Raw genomic sequence first — 17,898 nt, forward strand, 5'->3', positions numbered from 1 at the left:
TTTTATTTTAAAAGTATGTTTCTCGTTTAGTTCCAGTAGAGGTAATAAAGTTCAAAATTTCATTTCCATGGGTTCTTGTTTAAGTACGGATAAAGTTGGTCAAGTAGAAAAGTATTTATTAAGAATTTATTTCTGATAAGATGATGGAAAAAGATTTATAAAGTTCCTCTCCCATGAGAAAAAGCTTCCCCAAAAGGAAATTATTGGCCTACAATAACAAGGCAATAAACGGCTATACAGTAAGTAAAGACTGAAATACTTCTGTGGATGTCTGCCTGCATTCAAGAATAAATGGGTTAGAAATAAGATGCACACATGGCTGATCAAACTGAACAGAAGCACATGAGAAAATTGCACATCAGATACCTCCATAGGCCAGCTTAGCCATTCATTTCGCCTCTCCTCCTACTAGAGCACAACAACCTCCTTGATTTGGCCCTTGCAGATCATCATTTCATTACTCATCCTGTAACTACAGAAAGGATAATCAACTTGAAGCATGGCTGTTCCCACTTTCTGTATGATCAAATGGTCTGTTTTACAACTACACCCAAGCAACTGGGTATAACACAGTGATGAAGTTAGTTTGATGCTCCCTATGCGCCTTCTTGGTTTAAAGTCTTATTTCAAGGCATTGACTCCCCATACAGCATCGATGCATCAGCCACTTGCAGTATGCATCATTTCTTCCAATTCACACTGTTTGCAGGAAGTTCAGATATTTAAACCAGATTTAGTTGGGTTGAACAGAAAGTGTACCCATAATGTCAAAATCCTGAAAGCAGAAAGTACTAGAAAGGGTGCTAAACAAACACCAAAAAATTATATGGTTCTCATTGTAAAGACATAAAGAGTTTAGTGTCAAGTATCCTGTGATACAAAAACTTTATATACCAACTGCTCGTTACAAATAATTGGCTCTTCATTATAATCAAATTTTACGTCTTCTCATCACACTATTTCTGAAAAAGAATATAATTCCTATTGTTATATCAATAACGTTCTATATAAATTGGGAAAATCTAACCTCTGATGAATTTCAAGAAAAAAGGTCCAAGCACTGTATCAACGTTACTGAAATTGAATTTAGCTTCTACATCACAAATGGAGCCAGCCAAGAAAATGTAACCTACTAAAAAATTAAAAATAACAAATTTTATCCAAAAAGAAGGGGTCAGGAAATGCCTCCACTGTTTCTCGTTGATAGAGATTACAGAAAGAGGGAGAAAAGGGGGGAGAGAGAGAGACAGAGAGAGAGAGAGAGAGAGAGAACTTTATCCTAATGGCTCAAGTTTTGCTATTTTATTCTTAAAAAAGGCCCAAATTTTACAAAAGTTAGCCAAAACTAAAAGAAATTCTAAACCTGTCAAAAATTCGCAATAAGAAATACTTTATAAAAAATGCAGACAGAGATTTGCTTGATTGCTAGTAACTAGTTTTTCAGATTCGAAGGGATAATTCTTTTGCTATTAGGAGGCCTTAAACCACGAAAAACACAGCCATGATTCTTCCCACCCAGAATAGATGCATTTCAAAAGGTTCCATATGAGGATCATTCCGATTTCAGATTCATACACCAGCAGCAAATCATATTTTTTCAATTGTAACCAAAGAAAAAACCAAACCAGGTCAAGAAACAAGTGAGATGAAATGCTTATTTTGCAGTGAACCACTCCCTCTAAGTTCCCCCTAGAGAACATATATTTGGAGAAAAATAAAAAATGTGAAATCAATTGATAGTGAGAAATTGGTTCCCCAGATCAATTTGATATGAAACCTTTTGAGACTACATAACATCAAAATCATAAAAAAATATGTGTTTCAAAACCAGAGAATTTCAAAAAGGCTGTAAGATAATAAATAATTGCCACCAGCAATATATAATGTTGATCAACAACAAGCATAAGAATTCAACATGTCACAGACAGCAATCATTGACATTCTTGTCAATAAGAAGCTCAGGAATAGAGACCTCTAGGACCTCAAACTACTAGTGGTGAATATAAATGCAGATGAGAAAATGCAAACCAGTATCAAAACATTGTGCTGAACCATTAGCAAAGTTCTTCATACATGATAAAATCCAAAGATGACTATAACTTACCTCTTCTTCAAGTCCAGATCTGTAGAATGCCATTGGACCAATCTGGAGGAATCCTCAACCTCTGGGATAGGCTACCACAATAGTAAACTTCCAATAACAGGCATAAATGCTTGAAACATAAAGCCTGGAAGTATCATTTATTGGTAGTACTCCACCATCATGGCAGCAGGCATCTGCTAAAACTGTTCTTTCATGAATCTTTTAAAGAATTTTTCCTTGCCCACACACTTTTTTCATTACATCACCCATCTCCGCTGATCTTCATTCAATTTGGTCATTATTCATGCAGAGGGAAAAATATTACTAATTTTCAAATGTTCATTCACATTACGAGGCTTCCCCTTTATTTTACACCAGAATGTTCACCCTCATCCACCAAATATCGTTCTATGACCTCATCACAAAGTTCAAGTGTTGCCTCCATGTTGCACTCATTATAATTTATATCAATAAAAATATCATAAATTTCCCTATCAGCTATTGAACCTTCATTCCTCATCTCATCAAACAACTGCCTTGCCTCTGTAAATCGCTTCTTTTTTATGAGCCCCTTGATAAGGGCATTATAAGAACTGACTCTCAAACTAAATCCTTTACCAACCATCTCTTTGTGCAAGTAAGACGCCTCTAATATGTTTCGAGCTTTGGAATGCCCTTTTACCAATATATTGTAGGTATTGCAGTCAGGGACTACTCCTTGAGAACACATCCCTCTATAGGTCTCTGTTGCAGCCTTCATATTATTCCTTATGCAATACTGCTTGATCAGAGAATTGAAAGTAGTTGCATTTGGCATTATTCCCTTCTCTACCATCCAATTCAGTAACCTCTGACCGTCTTCCACCATTCCTGATGTACAAAATCCATTCATTAATACATTAAATGTTACAACGCTTGGTTGAAGGCCTTTACCCAACATCTCACGAAGAACGTTATGTGCTGAATCCATTTCCCCTGCCTTACAGTAAGCATCCATTATTGTTGTGTAAGTGAAAACATCCGGATCTGGCCCAGCCATCTCCATTTCTCTCATAATCTTAGTTGCATCATTAAAGTTACCCACCTTGCAAAGACCATTAATTAATGAATTATATGTACAAATATTCAATTTTAAACCCTTTCCACATATCTCATGGAGAAGCTCATTTGCAGTTTCAACCTCGCCTCGCTTACATAAACCATCAGTTAGTGCTGTATATGTAACAATATTAGGAGCCAAGCCAGCCTGAATCATTTGATTATGCAGAGCAAAAGCTTTTTTGATCTGATCATTTTTACAATAACCATCTATAAGCACAGTATATGTAACCGTATCTGGGCATAGCCCCTTATCGACCATCTCTTGAAAAAGCTTGTGGGCTTCAACCATATTCCTGTTTCGGCAAAGGCCATCAATCAGGGTGGTATAAGTTACTGCATCAAAAGCAAGTCCTCTACACTTCATTTCATCAACCAATTTGTTTGCAATATGAAAATGTCCCAACTTACAGTAGCCATTGATTAGAGTTGTATATACTACATTGTCAGGAACTACCCCGCAACTCAACATCTGCCTAAAAACCTTTTCTGCCTCTTTTAGCTTTCCGTTTTCACATAAAACAATGATTATGCTGTTGTATGTAAATGCGTTTGGCTTCAAACCCTTTACAGTCATTTTCTCAAATAGCTCCAACGATTTTGCAAGAACTCCTACCCGACAGTACCCATCAATAAGAGTACTGTAACTAATGACATCAGGCACACATCCTTTTGCTTCCATTTCAAGCAGAAGCTTGCAGGCATCTTCCACTCTCTCTGCCACGCAGAGAGAATGCATAACAATGTTATATGAAGAAGTGTTCCAACACAATCCCATTTCTTGAAATTCACCAAAACAATTCAGAATTGCATCGGTATTGGAAAAACGGGCAAGGAGAGAATTACATGAATCAACAGAGATAATAACACCATAACTCAACATTTTACTGAAAAGAAACTTCCCCTCCTCCAATAATCCGGCCTCAACCATGGTTTGGAAAAGAATATCAAATATCACAGGGTTAGAACCCCATTCTTGGTAGGTGTATATCAAACGTTCGACATAATGTGATAAAGAATGTCTACAATTACTTACATTCGGTTTCCGCAACAACTCACGAACAATAGTCCGGGCAGTCTGTGTACGGTTGGCAGAGACGGACATGTGGGCCATGATGCAGAGAGACTCCAAGGAAGCAGATTTGCGGGAGCGCGCCCAGTAGAAAAACTTAGAAGCCAATTTATAATCATCACGGATTTTGGCAAGAACCCAGATGAGGTGAGCCGGCTTGAAGCTGTTGTCGAAGGGTTGTAGTATGCTGGAGAGGAGTTCGGTGCGTCGGAGTTTGAGAGTGGTGGAGATTTGGTGAACAAGCTCAGAGTCTTGGACTGTCGGCTTTCTGGGAGAGTACGATGGGAACGGCCTGGTGGGCGTCGACAAGGAAAGCGTGGCCCGGTTTGTGAGTATCGAGTAACTGCGTAAATTTAAAACTCTATAAAGACGACGGGGAAGAAAGACGGAGCGGTCACCCTTCATATCAACTTCATTGATGAAGATGATAGAAGGAAGATGTGTTTGCGAAAATGCCAGAGAGAAATCTATGATTTTTCGAGTCACGACTCGCGCGACGCACGCCCTATTTCACACTGACTATGAAAAAGAAACGCAGCAGGGAAACTCACGGCCCACAAAAGAAAACACACGGGCCCACGAACATTACCAATCATAAGCTAAGAGCAGGCTAAGAACGCTCGCTTGACGGTAATATGCTCCTGCGGCCCTAGATCCTCGCTTTTGCAGCCGTCTGCTTTCTTGGCACTCTCTGACACTTCCTCCACGCGTCTGCGGAGAGAAGAGCAGAACACATAATGACGATTTTTCACTTCTTAAACTGTGCCATTCTCACCTTTGGTCCTCACGCTGTTTACTACTCTGCTACTCCTCTGTAAGTTTTTTTTTTTTTGTCATTTCTATGTCTTCTCCAACTATTTGCATCTGCGAGTGTTCACTACCTTGACCTAGATCCGCAGCGTCTCTTGCTACTTGAATTCAGTGAGAGTGTATTTATTTGCGTTTTCTATTGCTGCCACATGATGAACTTGGATTGAGGTGACCGATCTCGGTGGTGGCCAGATGTTGTGATTCGGGATAAAAGAAGGATTTTGGTTATAATTTTTTTTTTAAATGGCTGAATTGGGAGGGTTTCGTTAGCTAATTTGTTTGAAGTATAAAGGTTAATGGACTTCTGATACCGTAACTTGAGTTAATGGACTTCTTATATCGTAATATGTTAAGGTGCAATTATTATTGTAATTTGGTACTGTAATTAATAATAGATTTGGAAGATTGGAAATTTGTTGTGCGTATTCTTCATGAATAAGAGTCCAAATTGTTTATATTTCTTATATTTCTCTTATATGATCATGCTTTTTGTCACTCGTGAGCATGTAGTTCTACGGATTTACTACATGTTTTCTCTGGTACTTTGAAAATAAAATTAATTAATAGATTTGGTTTATCACCCAAAGCCAGATGAGACATGGCGCTCCCTTTGGTTTTTCAAAACATGAAATTCATTTCTGAAAGATTAAATTTTGAGCACAGTGGCTGCTTTATCAAACCATAAAAACTTTTGTTTCACGACTGTAAACTTTTGAATTTTTGGGCACTCTGTTATCATGGAAATTTCTTTATTCATGGATTGAATGTTAACAACTTGTTTTTAACTATTTGAACAGAAGAAAGCTTTAGCTAGTTAAGTCCAATGAAATTTCATTCTGGCTTCCCATGCTAATGAGGTTTCTGGATCATTTTAGTGTACTATATCAAGGGTCCATGAAATTTTTTTATCCCATTCTCTTTTCTTTTAGTAAACTTCACTTGAACAGTCAGCAATAAATATTTGATGCAGGTCCGAGTATGATACTCATGGAACTTCTGTGAAAGCTGCACTTGTTTATCTTGGAACAGCTTTAATAAAGGTAACTTAAATAGTTTCAGCTACCAATCTCATAAGTTCTTGCAGTGAATATGTTGACATTTTTTTAGACTCATAATTTGCACTTTTCAAAAATTTATCATTTTTTTTATTATTTTATTGGATGGCTTCATGGAAGTTTTATAGAGTATTCCATGTGTAATTTTAATAAGGCCCTGTTAGTGCCCAGCATAAGTGAAATGTATTTCACTGACACTGGGTAAAATATGTTAAAAGCCGTTAGTGCCCAGCGTAAGTGCAGGGGGAAAGTACATTACAAATGTATTTGACTTTTCCCCGTTTTAGGCATAATGGGAGGGGAAGTGAATTCAGAGGGGTCGAGCGCTGAATTCACTTTCCCTCCCTCAATTACATCGGGCTCAAGCTTGTCGGGAAGGCTCTGTCGAACGAGGGTTTCAGAGAAAAAAAAATTCTCTCTCGCTAGCGACCGACCTTCGGCGATTTCAATCTCCCTCTGTGCGACCAATCTCCAGCGCTCAACTCCCTTCCTCTCGCCGTCCCCAACACCGACGACCTTCTGCTATAACTCTTTTCACGGAAGCTATTGGAAGAGACTGGAAAACAAAGGAAGAAGATAAACAGGTATTTATAGAAGGGAGAGAAAGGAGAGGTGTTGAATGTGCTGGCGTGTCATGAACCCAATTATCGGCTCCAACGATTCGTGATTTGCTCATTTTTAGCGCCTTCTTTGCCGTAAATTGGTGACATATAATCAATTTGGCAGATAATGAGCAATTAATATGCACACTTTCACCCTATCAACAGGGACAGCTCCGTGCTCTTTCTTCTCTTCTTCGCTTCAGCCCAACGATTTCGTCCATTAAAAAGTTTCACAATATGAACGCCTTAAAACTGGTCTAGCCTTCTTCAACAATTCAATAAATTTTAACAATTCACAACAGCCTCACTACAAGTTAAAAATGGAATAAACTGGAATATAAATTATTATGTTTGGGAAGCATTTTTAAGAAAAGAAAAACCAGAGAGTTGAGGGAATGGTGTAAAAGAGAAGAGGGAAACGAACCACCACTCCGAGTCAACGAACGTCACCTACAAAGATATTTTATGTAATAAATAGTCTATCTGCATTTGACACCACACTTTCCATTATGCACACTAACACAAACAAGTATTTTACATTGTGCACACTAACACAAACAAGTACTTTACATTGCACTTTCCATTGCGCACACTAACACAAACAAGTATGTTATTTTCCCTCTCACTTTCCCTAGGGAAAGTACTTCACTTTCCCTTCCACTTTCCCCCTGCACTTACAATGTGCACCAACCCCCCCCCCCCCCCCCCAACATGTGGTATGACTGAATAATCTGTAATGCTTATTAATACTTGTTGCTTTTAGATTTGTTAAGCCATGGGACTATGCAATTTTTTTGTGAATGTTTGATGTATTTATTTGTTTGTCATACAAGTTTTTTTTACCCAAAATGTTGTTCATTGACTTTTGAAACAATGTGTGCCATTTAAGTATATGGTCATCCAAGCAGTATTTCTTCCTTCGTATGTCTAAGTTCTTTGCTTTTAGCAAATGATAAGTGCAGAATTATTTTAAGAGGTAAAAAAAAAATTTTAAATAAAATCCTGCAGCCAAAAAGAGGACTAGAGATAGCCATCCTTTTTTTTTAAATAAAAAGTTGGTGGTTTAGGTGAGTCCGATGAAGAGGGAGAGATTGGACCTAGTTGGATCAACTCGTTTTCCTCCCACTGCCGACAGCTAGAGGTTATTGCTGCTCTGTGAAACCAGCCTCATGCTGTGCCCTCCGGTCTAAGAACAGAGTCACCCAGACCTTCGCTTGGGCAGCACGGTTCAACTGCACGGCTTGGAACAGACGAGACGCAATGTATGAACCGGCCCAAACCCTGCTCACCAAACAAGCTATCCGCACCACCTTACAGCGCCCACTCCAGTTACAAGTTCGTGCTACCGAACTTGTCATAGAGATAGCCATCTTAGTCCTCGAGATCAGCCAGTTAGCACATTGACTGAACTGTTGGCTGATTGAAGCATGTGAAGTGATTTAAAGTCTTGATAAAAACAATTAGTAATAATTGCCTTGAAACTATGCCATCTATATGGCCAGCTTATACCTATTTAAATAAGTTAAACACTTGTCTACACTGAGCTTTGAGGTAAGGGAGAGAAGTAGATAGTGCCTTCACTATCCTTATGCTAGATTTGGCCAGCTTGCCAGGACCAGGCTCGCTGAGATGGGAGCACCACAACTGGCTTGTTGCAGAACATCCTTCTCGATTACCATCAATGCAATTACCAAAACTTCCATAGTAGGGTAGCGCAAAGACCGTCACAAGGACAGAACTGGGCATGCATATCCTACCATAAGAAGAGCAAAATATGGTCTAGGACAATCATACTTACCATAAGAAGAGTAGAATAAGGTCTAGAGCAATCTTAGTACATTGTCTATGTTAAAGCCCAAAAGTAGCAAGCAGATGGGAATTCTGACTCCGCACAAGCATAATTTTAAAGCTTAAAAATTACCAGATTACGGTGAAGTGTATGTGATCTTGATTGCTGCTTTTCTGTTTTTTGTGTACTGTGTTCCTTTTCATCTCAGACATATTTTTGGAGCAACTTGGTGCAGTTTTTTTTCTTTTTTTCTTTTTTTTGGAAAGGAACTTGGCACAGTTTTTTATATAAAGCTAACTACGGAAATGACCCAAATACTCCTCAGTAGAAACAAAGATATGACTGTCATGAGTTCATTATGTTTTTTTTTTATATATATATATATATATATATGAAAAGAGTTCATTATGTTTTAACTACAACTCCTTCTAATCTCCAAATGATAGAGATATTGATATCCCAAATAGTGTCTTCCATCAGGTTATTGAAATTCCTTGAAAAATCTTAAATCTTGTAAAACATTTAAAATTATGTGTCACCTGGAGGGCTTTTGCATGGTCTGTTCTCAGGGTCTTCTTCCATTATTAAGAGGTTCAGTAAATGAGGGAAGTAGGTGCAAGTATTTTGACTATTTCCAAACTTTCACTACCATATCAACTCTGCAGGGACGTGCAGTCCCAGAAAACTTGCCTGTTCTTTTGATCTATTTTCAGTTTACACATGATATTTCCTCTCTGATGTTTTTTGCCCTCATGGTTGTTCATGCTGAAGTTTATTTTATCTGTTTGTTTGGCAGCTCGTTTGTATTGCAACCTTTCTCAAAGTACCAGAAAACGACAATTTTGATCCATATCAGGTATTTTTCAGGTTTCTTGGATCACATGCTAGATGTAGCAGTCTAGGCATTATCTGTAGTTCTTGTGTTTAGATATCAGGTATTTTTCAGGTTTCTTGGATCACATGTAAGATGTAGCACTCTAGACATTATCTGTAGTTTTTGTGTTTGGATATCAGGTATTTTTCAGGTTTCTTGGATTGCATGCTAGATGTAGCACTCTAGGCATTATCTGTAGTTCTCATGTTTGGATAAGTGTAGTGCCTGGTGGAAATAGTTTCTTCATGGCTATGCTCTGTTTCCATCACATCCTGCTTTCATCCAGGTTGTTTCTGGTGGAATTTTTTTCAGACATTTTAATGGAGTCATGATTAGAGATTAAATAGTTTGGCTTCAGCCTGAATACATTTTACACAGAGAAGCAGGTTCCACACTCTCCATGCTCTTCCTAAAGTTAATTCTAGTTTATTTTAAGAAGTCTAACTTATTGAAATGAGAAAACCGAATTGGTAAAATTGAGGTCGTTCTTTTTTACCCTAGGCTGCTAAATCCTTTGCACCTGTTAGATTGTTGTGACAGGCAAATTTCTGGTACTTTGTTGTGATTTTCATATGGCCTGAAACCATAACAGAGTGCTTTTGTAATATCTGTTTTCAGGAACTATTAAAAGCTTTGATTGGGTTCATAGATGTTGCTGGGCTTTACTATGCGTTGACACAGCTGACCCATAGGAATATTTCCCAAAATCATAAGTTTCAAGCTGTTGGACTTGGTGAGTTTTTATTTTGATATTTGAAAATTAAATATAAGTTTTGCTCTCATGACTCTAAGCTTTCAAACTTGGAGACTTTATTTTGTTTCTTTCTTTCCCTTGTAATTTTACATTCTGGAGAGATACTCATCAATAATTGTGAAGACAATGATGATGATTGTGAGGAATATAATGTTGATGATAAAATATCAAAATGAAAATTATAATATGAAATAAAATTCTGAAGGAACCATCTTCAAAACCAGCTTACACTAGTTGCAACTTATGGACATTATGGTCAGGGGCACATTCTTTGGTGCATCTTATTGTCTATCTAATAAAACCTATCAAATCGATTTTGGCAGGTTGGGCTTTTGCAGATTCAGTTCTGCATAGACTTGCACCTCTTTGGGTAGGAGCGAGAGGATTAGAGTTTACATGGGAATATATTCTTCAAGGCCTCGAAGCAAATGCAAATCTGGTTAGAGCTCTCACCTCCTGCACAGCCAACTTTATTAGACTTAAATTCCTTTCTGAATTTTTAAGCTGCACAACTGCTATTTATATGAACCCAAAACCGTGTCAAGGATATTATGCTTTTGTTATATAGATGCTCTCACGATTCAAAACCATGCTATCTTCTAAGCCGTTCTGTGAACTGACTTTCTGTGATTGTTTTAGGTGCTAACCGTCTCGCTTACTGCATTGGGATCTTTAATGTGGTTGAGGAAGAACAAGCCCAGGACACTTATTCCTATAATCTATTTGTGTGGTGGTATCCTTGCAACCATGCCGTCTATTACAAGGCCAGCTTCTAACCGTGCCCATTGATTCCCATATTTGTTTTATAAACCAATATTTTCAATTAACACCTGAAATTAAAACTTAATTTACTGTACTATTTTGCAGCTACCTTCGCCGAGGTTTGGGATGGCACCTTCCCAAGGTTGTAGGCTTTGAATTGTTTTCTTCACTTGTTATGGCTTTCATTAGTTGGCGACTGTTCTCTGCCTGTCAAAGACCTTCAATCTGAGAAACAGATCACTAGAAATCAAAAAACTCCGCTGATTTATGAATGCCCAGATTTCTCTTCACAGTGCAATCCCCTGCAACTGTTGCCATTCTAACAGTGGTAGAGTTCCACTACCAGTGCCGAGGTTTGTTTCAAGTGAGATAAAATTTTGTAGTGTTTTTTTTTTTTTTTTGTCTTTGTACTCTTTTCTCCAGCAGAATTAGTAAAAGAAATGGAGAACTATAGCTCCCAAGATTTGTGTTTGCATCCATGATTATGATTTGTTAGACGTTGGTCCGAACCCTAAATCACAGATAACTGCTGAGAATGTGATAAATAATTCATAAGAATCATAAACTTCAAAATAGGAAATAGAAACTTTTATAAATTGATAAAAAAAAAATATAGTGAGAAATGATTTAGATATTGTAAAAAAAGAAGATTAGTTTAAGAACAGACCATAGACCATACTTTATATTCATAATATATTGTGACAAGTAAGAATTGAAAATTTTTAAGTATGAGTTCTTAGTGATAATAATTAGGAAAATTTACAGATTATCTCCAGTTCATGGGTCAAAGATGTCAAATTTCTGATTCATAGAACTTAAAATGCAGAAGTTTAATGAATATGCAGCCCAAAACAGCTTCATACAACTTCCCAGATTGCTAAGATCCCTGAGATTATCTGATTTATGCTACTAAACAATATATGAGTTCTTCATGAATCTGAAAATCCCCCAAATGAAAAAAAAAAAAATATAGATATATATCAAATGACAGAGAAGAGAGACGCTTCTGCTCGTTTCCCTGTCTTACTCTTCTTCCACAGTGGCTTCAATTCGCAGAAGAACGAAACCTACAGCAACTCCAACAAGCACGAGCCCGTTCATGATCCCAGCAATCTTGAAGATTTCAGCCACCGCACTGCAGGTAGAAGAGAGGGCCCCGCCGCCTCTGCCTTTGCCATGGCCTGGCGATTTTAAAGAGTTCATCATCACCTGGGCAAATGACTGTTCAGTGCACACAGGCAGCCCCAATGAGAGAACACTGTTCTGGGCTTTCAGGCCCCCGAAGGAATTCAACCCTCCGATGTAGACTACATTACCCTTTCTCTGCGACGAATTGCGACTCCGACCCGCGACGGCAGTCGGGGTGAATGTCACCGGAGAAAGAGTTGCGGATGTCGTCGCCATTTCTGTACAATTCGAAATTGCTCTTAAATTATGCAGATCGTGACACACAAACCAGCTAGCTCAATTGAAACAAGAACAGAACCTCTACCGAGCTTCCTTCAACAAAACCGATGATTATTGGAAAATAAGAAAAGACATACAGAGACCCAGTAATAAACGACGGGAGAATTTAACTGTAACCCATAGGAACCATGCAGGGGAGGTTTCTTGAGAGGGGGGGGATGAAGACTTACCTTTTTCTGGAGGTGTTCCGAGGATGAATTCTGCTGGGTGGTGGGAGGGACTGCAAAGAAGACGAGACGAGACGCAACACAGGAGTATGTATGAAGAAGAGAGGAGGAAATTTGGATAAGGTAAGGAAGAGATGGATGGCTAGCCTAGCAGCCAGATGAGATCCTCTTTAATTAATGGCCAAGAAAATTGAATAATGAAAGATGACAAAATTTACTGTGTCTACCCTTTCCCGCCATTGCCCAAAGAGTGCACCACCCCATACGTCTTAGACACACATGTTACTTTATGTAACGTTTTGAGATTTTATACGCATCGAATAATATCATATATTATTAACATTACTAAATGGAAAAATCTATCCATTAGTCAAAGTCGAAACTCTTGACAAAACATAAAGATTTTAAAAGTTGATCAAATGGTCGAAGTTAAAATTTTAGTCGAATTTTAGATTTACTATTGAGATCGACATTTAATCTGAAGCTAATCGTATGGGGTCACCGTCAAAATGAAATTATAAGATAATATCACCTAAGCAAATTAGGTAACACATAAGAAAATATAAATACTTTGTAATATTTGGTACACTTATCGGGAGTCAATTTTATCCAATTATTCAATTTTTATCCACCATTTATTAAACATAACATAAATGGAAAAAAAATTAACTTTACTCGTGTACGTAATTGCGTCTTTTTACCTATTTACAGTTTTACCATTTATTAAACGGAACAAATAATACATATTCCAACCCGTTTACCCGTTTTATCAATTATGTAAGAGTATTATTGTATGTTATATACCAATGTAGGGGGACTTTGTTATGTATGTTATTATATGAGTTTTTATTATCTTCAAATAGTATAAATATGTTGTTATATATTAAATTAAAATTATTAAGATTTTAATTTAAAATATATTATATAATAAAATTTATTTTTAAATTTTTAATATCAATATAAACTATTATACAAGTACAATTTTTAAATGTTAGAGCAAATGTAATTTTATAATTACTTTGATTCTTAATTATTTATAAAAATTATATTACATAAAAAATCATTTTAGAACTTAGAGACTTGAGTAGCCAATAGGTGCATAATTTTTTTTATTTTCTTCTAATTAGCTCACCCTAAATCTATTTTATTAATTAACTCTTTAATTAAAACTTACCTAGTTCTTTCTCTGCTTTAAGCCCCTGATGGGAGATTTCTCGATTAAGGGGGAGTTAATCCACAATGAACTTGAAATGAAGTTAAAAATTCAATTTATTTTAAATGAATTGATTCAACTTTAACTCATCCTTGGGTGTTAGTGTAGATGAGTTTAAGTGTACTGGAAAACAGATTCGAGTGTTAGTGCCCCCAAATGAAAAGTATGATATAAACAAGAGAATGAGTAACCTTTTATAATATACTTAAATAAAACATATACCTAAACAGATAATTAACCAAAATAAACATGGTTACTACACTTATAAGTGATTTAACGTGTAGTATTAGAATATATTAATATCTTGATTAATGAAAAACTATATTATATTACTTAATGATTATAGTTTATTATAAATTAATACAATAATAAAAAAAATTAATATAATAAATAAATATATATTTATCAATAACATAATATATATTTTTATGTATTATTAATTAATAATATATTGTCACAAAATTTAAAACCATTGGTTTAATTAATTATAGCAATGGGATAATTAAACCAAAACAATTTATCAAATATTTATTTTAAAATATTTTAATTATGACTATTAATTTAATATAGTAATTATAAAATGAATATATTAAATAAATAGAAATAATTAGTTTATAAATAAAAAATATAAACTATTATTTTTATGACAATGGTTTAATTTTTCCTAACTTAGGAAAAATTAAACTGTCGTCTTCCTCACGGCGTGCATCGTCTTCCTCAACGGCGGGAGACTACGACAGGCCAGCGGGCAACAGCGACGGAGGTGGCGCTCCGATAGTACACCGAGAGGGAGAAGAGAGGAAGGCCGATAGAGAAGAGAAGTCGGGAGGCCGAGAGGTAGGAAGGCCGACAGGGGGGGAGGGAGAAAGAGCAACGCGTGTCCCGAGCTTAAAGTGTTTGATTCCCAAAACAAGTTTGAATCTAAATTTCCCGTTTTTTGCTTGAGCCAATGAATTGACGTTATTCACTTGAAGGGAGGGGGGAGTCTACAATGAAGTGGAATGAATTCCCTCCACATTACTTAGTTAATTAAATAATGACGTTAGTGTAGAATGAATTATATTGAAGTGAGATTATACCACTTCATTCGCTTAGGCAAAAATCAAGGAAAACTGATTTATACCTATTTTGCGAATCAACCAATTGAAGCACGCGACACGCGTTGCTCCTTCCCCTCTCCCCCCGCGATCCTTCAACAAGGTTTTTTTTCTCCTCCTCTTCCCCCACCCCCGTCAGCCTTCCTCCCTCTTGGCCTCCCTCTCCTCTCCCTCTCAACCTCAGTCACAGGGCACGGGAGGCCGAGCCTCTCGGCCTCCCTCTCTTCCCCCCCAATCGGCCTTCCTCCTCTCAGCCTCCCGACTTCTCTTCTCTCTCGGCCTCACTCTCTTCCCCCCCCCCCCTAGTCGGCCTTCCTCCCTCCTCTCGGCCTCCCAACTTCTCTTCTCTCTCGGCCTCACTCTCTTCCCCCCCCCCCCCCCTAGTCGGCCTTCCTCCCTCCTCTCGGCCTCCCTCTCCTCTCCCTTTCAACCTCCGTCGTAGAGCACGAGAGCCTGAGCCTCTCGGCCTCCCTCTTTTCTCCCTCTCGGCGTACCGTCGGAGCATCGCCTCCATCGTCGTTGCTCGTTGGCCCGCCGCTAAGGAAAACGACGTGCGCTAAGGAAGACAATATTTAATTTTTCCTACGTTAGGAAAAATTAACCCACCAGGAAAAATTAAACTATCGTCATAATTGGTTTAATTATCCAATTAATTAAACCATTAGTTTTTTTATTTTTTGTTAATATATTATTAATTAATAATATGTAAAATATATATTATGTTATTGATAAATTAATATATTTATTTATTTATTATGTATTTTTTTATTTTGTATTAAAATAGTGAGTTTTAATGTTAAACTATATCTTATGTTATTACAAAATAATTTATTTATTTATTATATTCACTTATGTTATTTTAAACTTTTTTATTTATTTTAAATAATTTATTCTAGTCATATGTAATTATTGTTTTAATTTATAATAAACTATAATCATTAAGTAATATAATATAGTTTTTCATTAATTAGGATATTAATATATTCTAATACTAAACATTAAATCACTTATAAGTGTAGTAACCATGTTTATTTTGGTTAATTATTTGTTTAGGTATATATTTTATTTAAGTATATTATAAAAGGTTATTCATTCTCTTCTTTATATCATACTTTTCATTTGGGGGCACTAACACTGGAATCTATTTTCTAGTGCACTTGAACTCGTCTACACTACCACCAAAAAATGAGTTAAATTTGAATCAATTCATTTAAGTTCAATTCAATTCAAGTTCTTTGTGGACTAACCCCCTTTCATTATACATGAACCGGAAATAAGTAACGCGGGAGTAATCTCACTTCAACTAACCCCCACCGCGATCTTCAAAGGGTCGAATGGCGGCGAAACGCCCACGAAAAACTTTCTTTTTTTGTGCACAGAACGGTGATTACTCTGCAGAGAAGATGAACCTTGTTGAAACTAGTGCGTTAAAAGGTTCGAACCTATTAGAAAAACAATCCCACGGATCCCAGTTCGATAGGAGCGGGATTCAAACTCGGGACCAACCTGATACCATGTTGAAACCAGTGCGCTAAAAAACTCAAAAAAAAACAACCTCGCAAATATTATGGCCGGATCCATACAAACATATATTCTAACACTCTTATAATCAAACCCGCAGATGAATCGACGACCTCCGGCGTGGAGGTGAACGCGCGAAGCGTGCTGCTGTTAAAGTATCAAACTCCCGTTGAAATTCCGTTGGGGCGTTAGATTACCGGCTCATCTTTTACTCTTGTTCTTTCCTCTTCTGCCCATCCCCACCACGACCGGGGACCAGAGCTCCTCCTCCGACTTTTCTCGTTTCGGCACGATTTCTGTTTCCCGGCGACCATTTGAAATCTGATAGTTTAGGAAATAAGTGTTAGAATTCGATATCTTGGTAAATAGGATTTTCTGGGACATCTCGTTCATGGAAGCAGGCATCGGTTCAGAAGGCAAAAGTTGGTCAAAGCAGGGAGAGAATAATCCTTCGTCATTTCATTCCAGTCGGCCTCCTTTTCGGAGGATATGAAGAGAAACCAGATTCCGCTTCTTGGACACCGCGTTGTTGATAAACTCGAAAATTCAGACATCACCTCCCACCAACTCGTTCCCTTCCACCACCGCCCTCCATCCACCTCGACCGGAGCGTTTCTCACAAAGAATAATGATCACAGGCCAAGACTCCCCGCTTGGATCCCTTACGCATGTTCTATTGCCGGAACCCGGCCACAGGTCGGTTTCTCTCTCGAAAACCGTGGGAATTCTCTGCAGTGACAGTTTTGGAAGATGTTCCAATGAAAGAAAATAAGAAGAACCGCTAGATGATGGTAGAAATAAGAAACTGGAGACTGTAATTAACAGATTTTCAATCCTCTGTCAGAAGAAGGGAGACTCACAACCCGACCCCTCAGGCCGCTTTCATGGCCCAGCGTCAAATGGTAGTCTCTTTCCAGTCTCCTCTGGAGCAGTCTCGCCTATGAAAATCACAAGAGATGGAGAAAGCTCTTTTCCCAACTCTTTCTTCACCTTGGGTTGTTTTCTCTCGTCTGTAATATCCTTAGCACATCCATCGTCTCCGAGTATAATCACGACGAAGTTCAATAATTTATCATCACAACGAAAAACTAAGAAAGTCTCCGATTTCCAGGGAGTTGTCTTTGACAAACCCAGACCAGCAATTTGAAAAGAAAAATTCGTCCAAGATTAACGAATCAATTAATTTTGTTCGATCTTTTTCTTCAACTAAAGCTTCCAAGTAACAAAAACAGAACTAAAGATCATGTGAAAGAAACAGAAATGTGGTTACCAGTCTCTTGCTAAAGTCTCCGACCATCACTTTGAAGAAGGAAGGCATCCGCTGCTGTTTAGCCTGAGAACTTCTAGGCGCCATTGTTTAATGAAGCAGAAGAGACAAGGTTGAGCTATAGGGGAGGTCTCTTTGCTGGTCAAGTCTCTCTCTACAATCAATTACGCGCAAATGTTGAGGTGTTCAAAGCTCTGATTTTCATTTCCTAGGAGTACTTGATCCAGTGGCTAGTAGGAATGAGAGGAGATAAAAAGTGGGTCGAGC

The 17,898-nt window shown here is 37.6% G+C and overlaps 3 protein-coding genes across 4 annotated transcripts; 1 reads left to right on the forward strand and 2 right to left on the reverse strand.

Annotated features, from left to right (window-relative positions):
* Positions 1-26: 26 nt before the first annotated feature.
* On the reverse strand, positions 27-4,452 carry LOC137951708 (pentatricopeptide repeat-containing protein At1g05670, mitochondrial). 2 transcript variants are annotated; one of them, XM_068798570.1, is made up of 4 exons: positions 4,218-4,452; positions 2,105-3,477; positions 367-699; positions 27-275 (listed from the first exon to the last, which is right to left on the reverse strand). In XM_068798570.1, exons 1-2 carry the CDS (start codon positions 4,370-4,372, stop codon positions 2,448-2,450), a joined length of 1,185 nt encoding a protein of 394 aa, XP_068654671.1. In that variant the 5' UTR covers positions 4,373-4,452; the 3' UTR covers positions 27-275; positions 367-699; positions 2,105-2,447. The 2 variants fall into 2 exon arrangements, with proteins under 2 accessions (XP_068654671.1, XP_068654670.1); XM_068798569.1 differs by having other exon boundaries at positions 2,105-3,898; positions 4,218-4,248.
* A 440-nt stretch (positions 4,453-4,892) lies between these two features.
* Positions 4,893-11,378, forward strand: LOC137952014 (uncharacterized). Its single transcript, XM_068799057.1, has 7 exons — positions 4,893-5,067; positions 6,034-6,103; positions 9,306-9,365; positions 10,002-10,116; positions 10,461-10,576; positions 10,777-10,901; positions 11,005-11,378. Exons 1-7 carry the CDS (start codon positions 4,991-4,993, stop codon positions 11,126-11,128), a joined length of 687 nt encoding a protein of 228 aa, XP_068655158.1. The 5' UTR covers positions 4,893-4,990; the 3' UTR covers positions 11,129-11,378.
* A 336-nt stretch (positions 11,379-11,714) lies between these two features.
* LOC137952162 (uncharacterized) lies at positions 11,715-12,661 on the reverse strand. Its single transcript, XM_068799230.1, has 2 exons — positions 12,537-12,661; positions 11,715-12,305 (listed from the first exon to the last, which is right to left on the reverse strand). Exon 2 carries the CDS (start codon positions 12,301-12,303, stop codon positions 11,923-11,925), a length of 381 nt encoding a protein of 126 aa, XP_068655331.1. The 5' UTR covers positions 12,304-12,305; positions 12,537-12,661; the 3' UTR covers positions 11,715-11,922.
* Positions 12,662-17,898: the final 5,237 nt, after the last annotated feature.

This window comes from Aristolochia californica, unplaced genomic scaffold (assembly GCF_029961685.1).
Source record: "Aristolochia californica isolate CCGP_79_NKW_82.1479 unplaced genomic scaffold, dmAriCali1.0.hap1 SCAF_15, whole genome shotgun sequence".
In the NCBI taxonomy this organism is placed as follows: domain Eukaryota; kingdom Viridiplantae; phylum Streptophyta; class Magnoliopsida; order Piperales; family Aristolochiaceae; genus Aristolochia; species Aristolochia californica.

Excerpts from the sequence above, each read along its gene's own strand:
- LOC137951708 (XM_068798569.1), bottom strand. The coding sequence starts at position 3,863 with ATGGAAGCAAAAGGATGTGTGCCTGATGTCATTAGTTACAGTACTCTT.
- LOC137952014 (XM_068799057.1), top strand. The coding sequence starts at position 4,991 with ATGACGATTTTTCACTTCTTAAACTGTGCCATTCTCACCTTTGGTCCT. Across the intron at positions 10,577-10,776 it reads TCGAAGCAAATGCAAATCTG|GTGCTAACCGTCTCGCTTAC; the intron begins GTTAGAGCTCTC and ends TGATTGTTTTAG. Across the intron at positions 10,902-11,004 it reads ACCATGCCGTCTATTACAAG|CTACCTTCGCCGAGGTTTGG; the intron begins GCCAGCTTCTAA and ends ACTATTTTGCAG.
- LOC137952162 (XM_068799230.1), bottom strand. The coding sequence starts at position 12,303 with ATGGCGACGACATCCGCAACTCTTTCTCCGGTGACATTCACCCCGACT.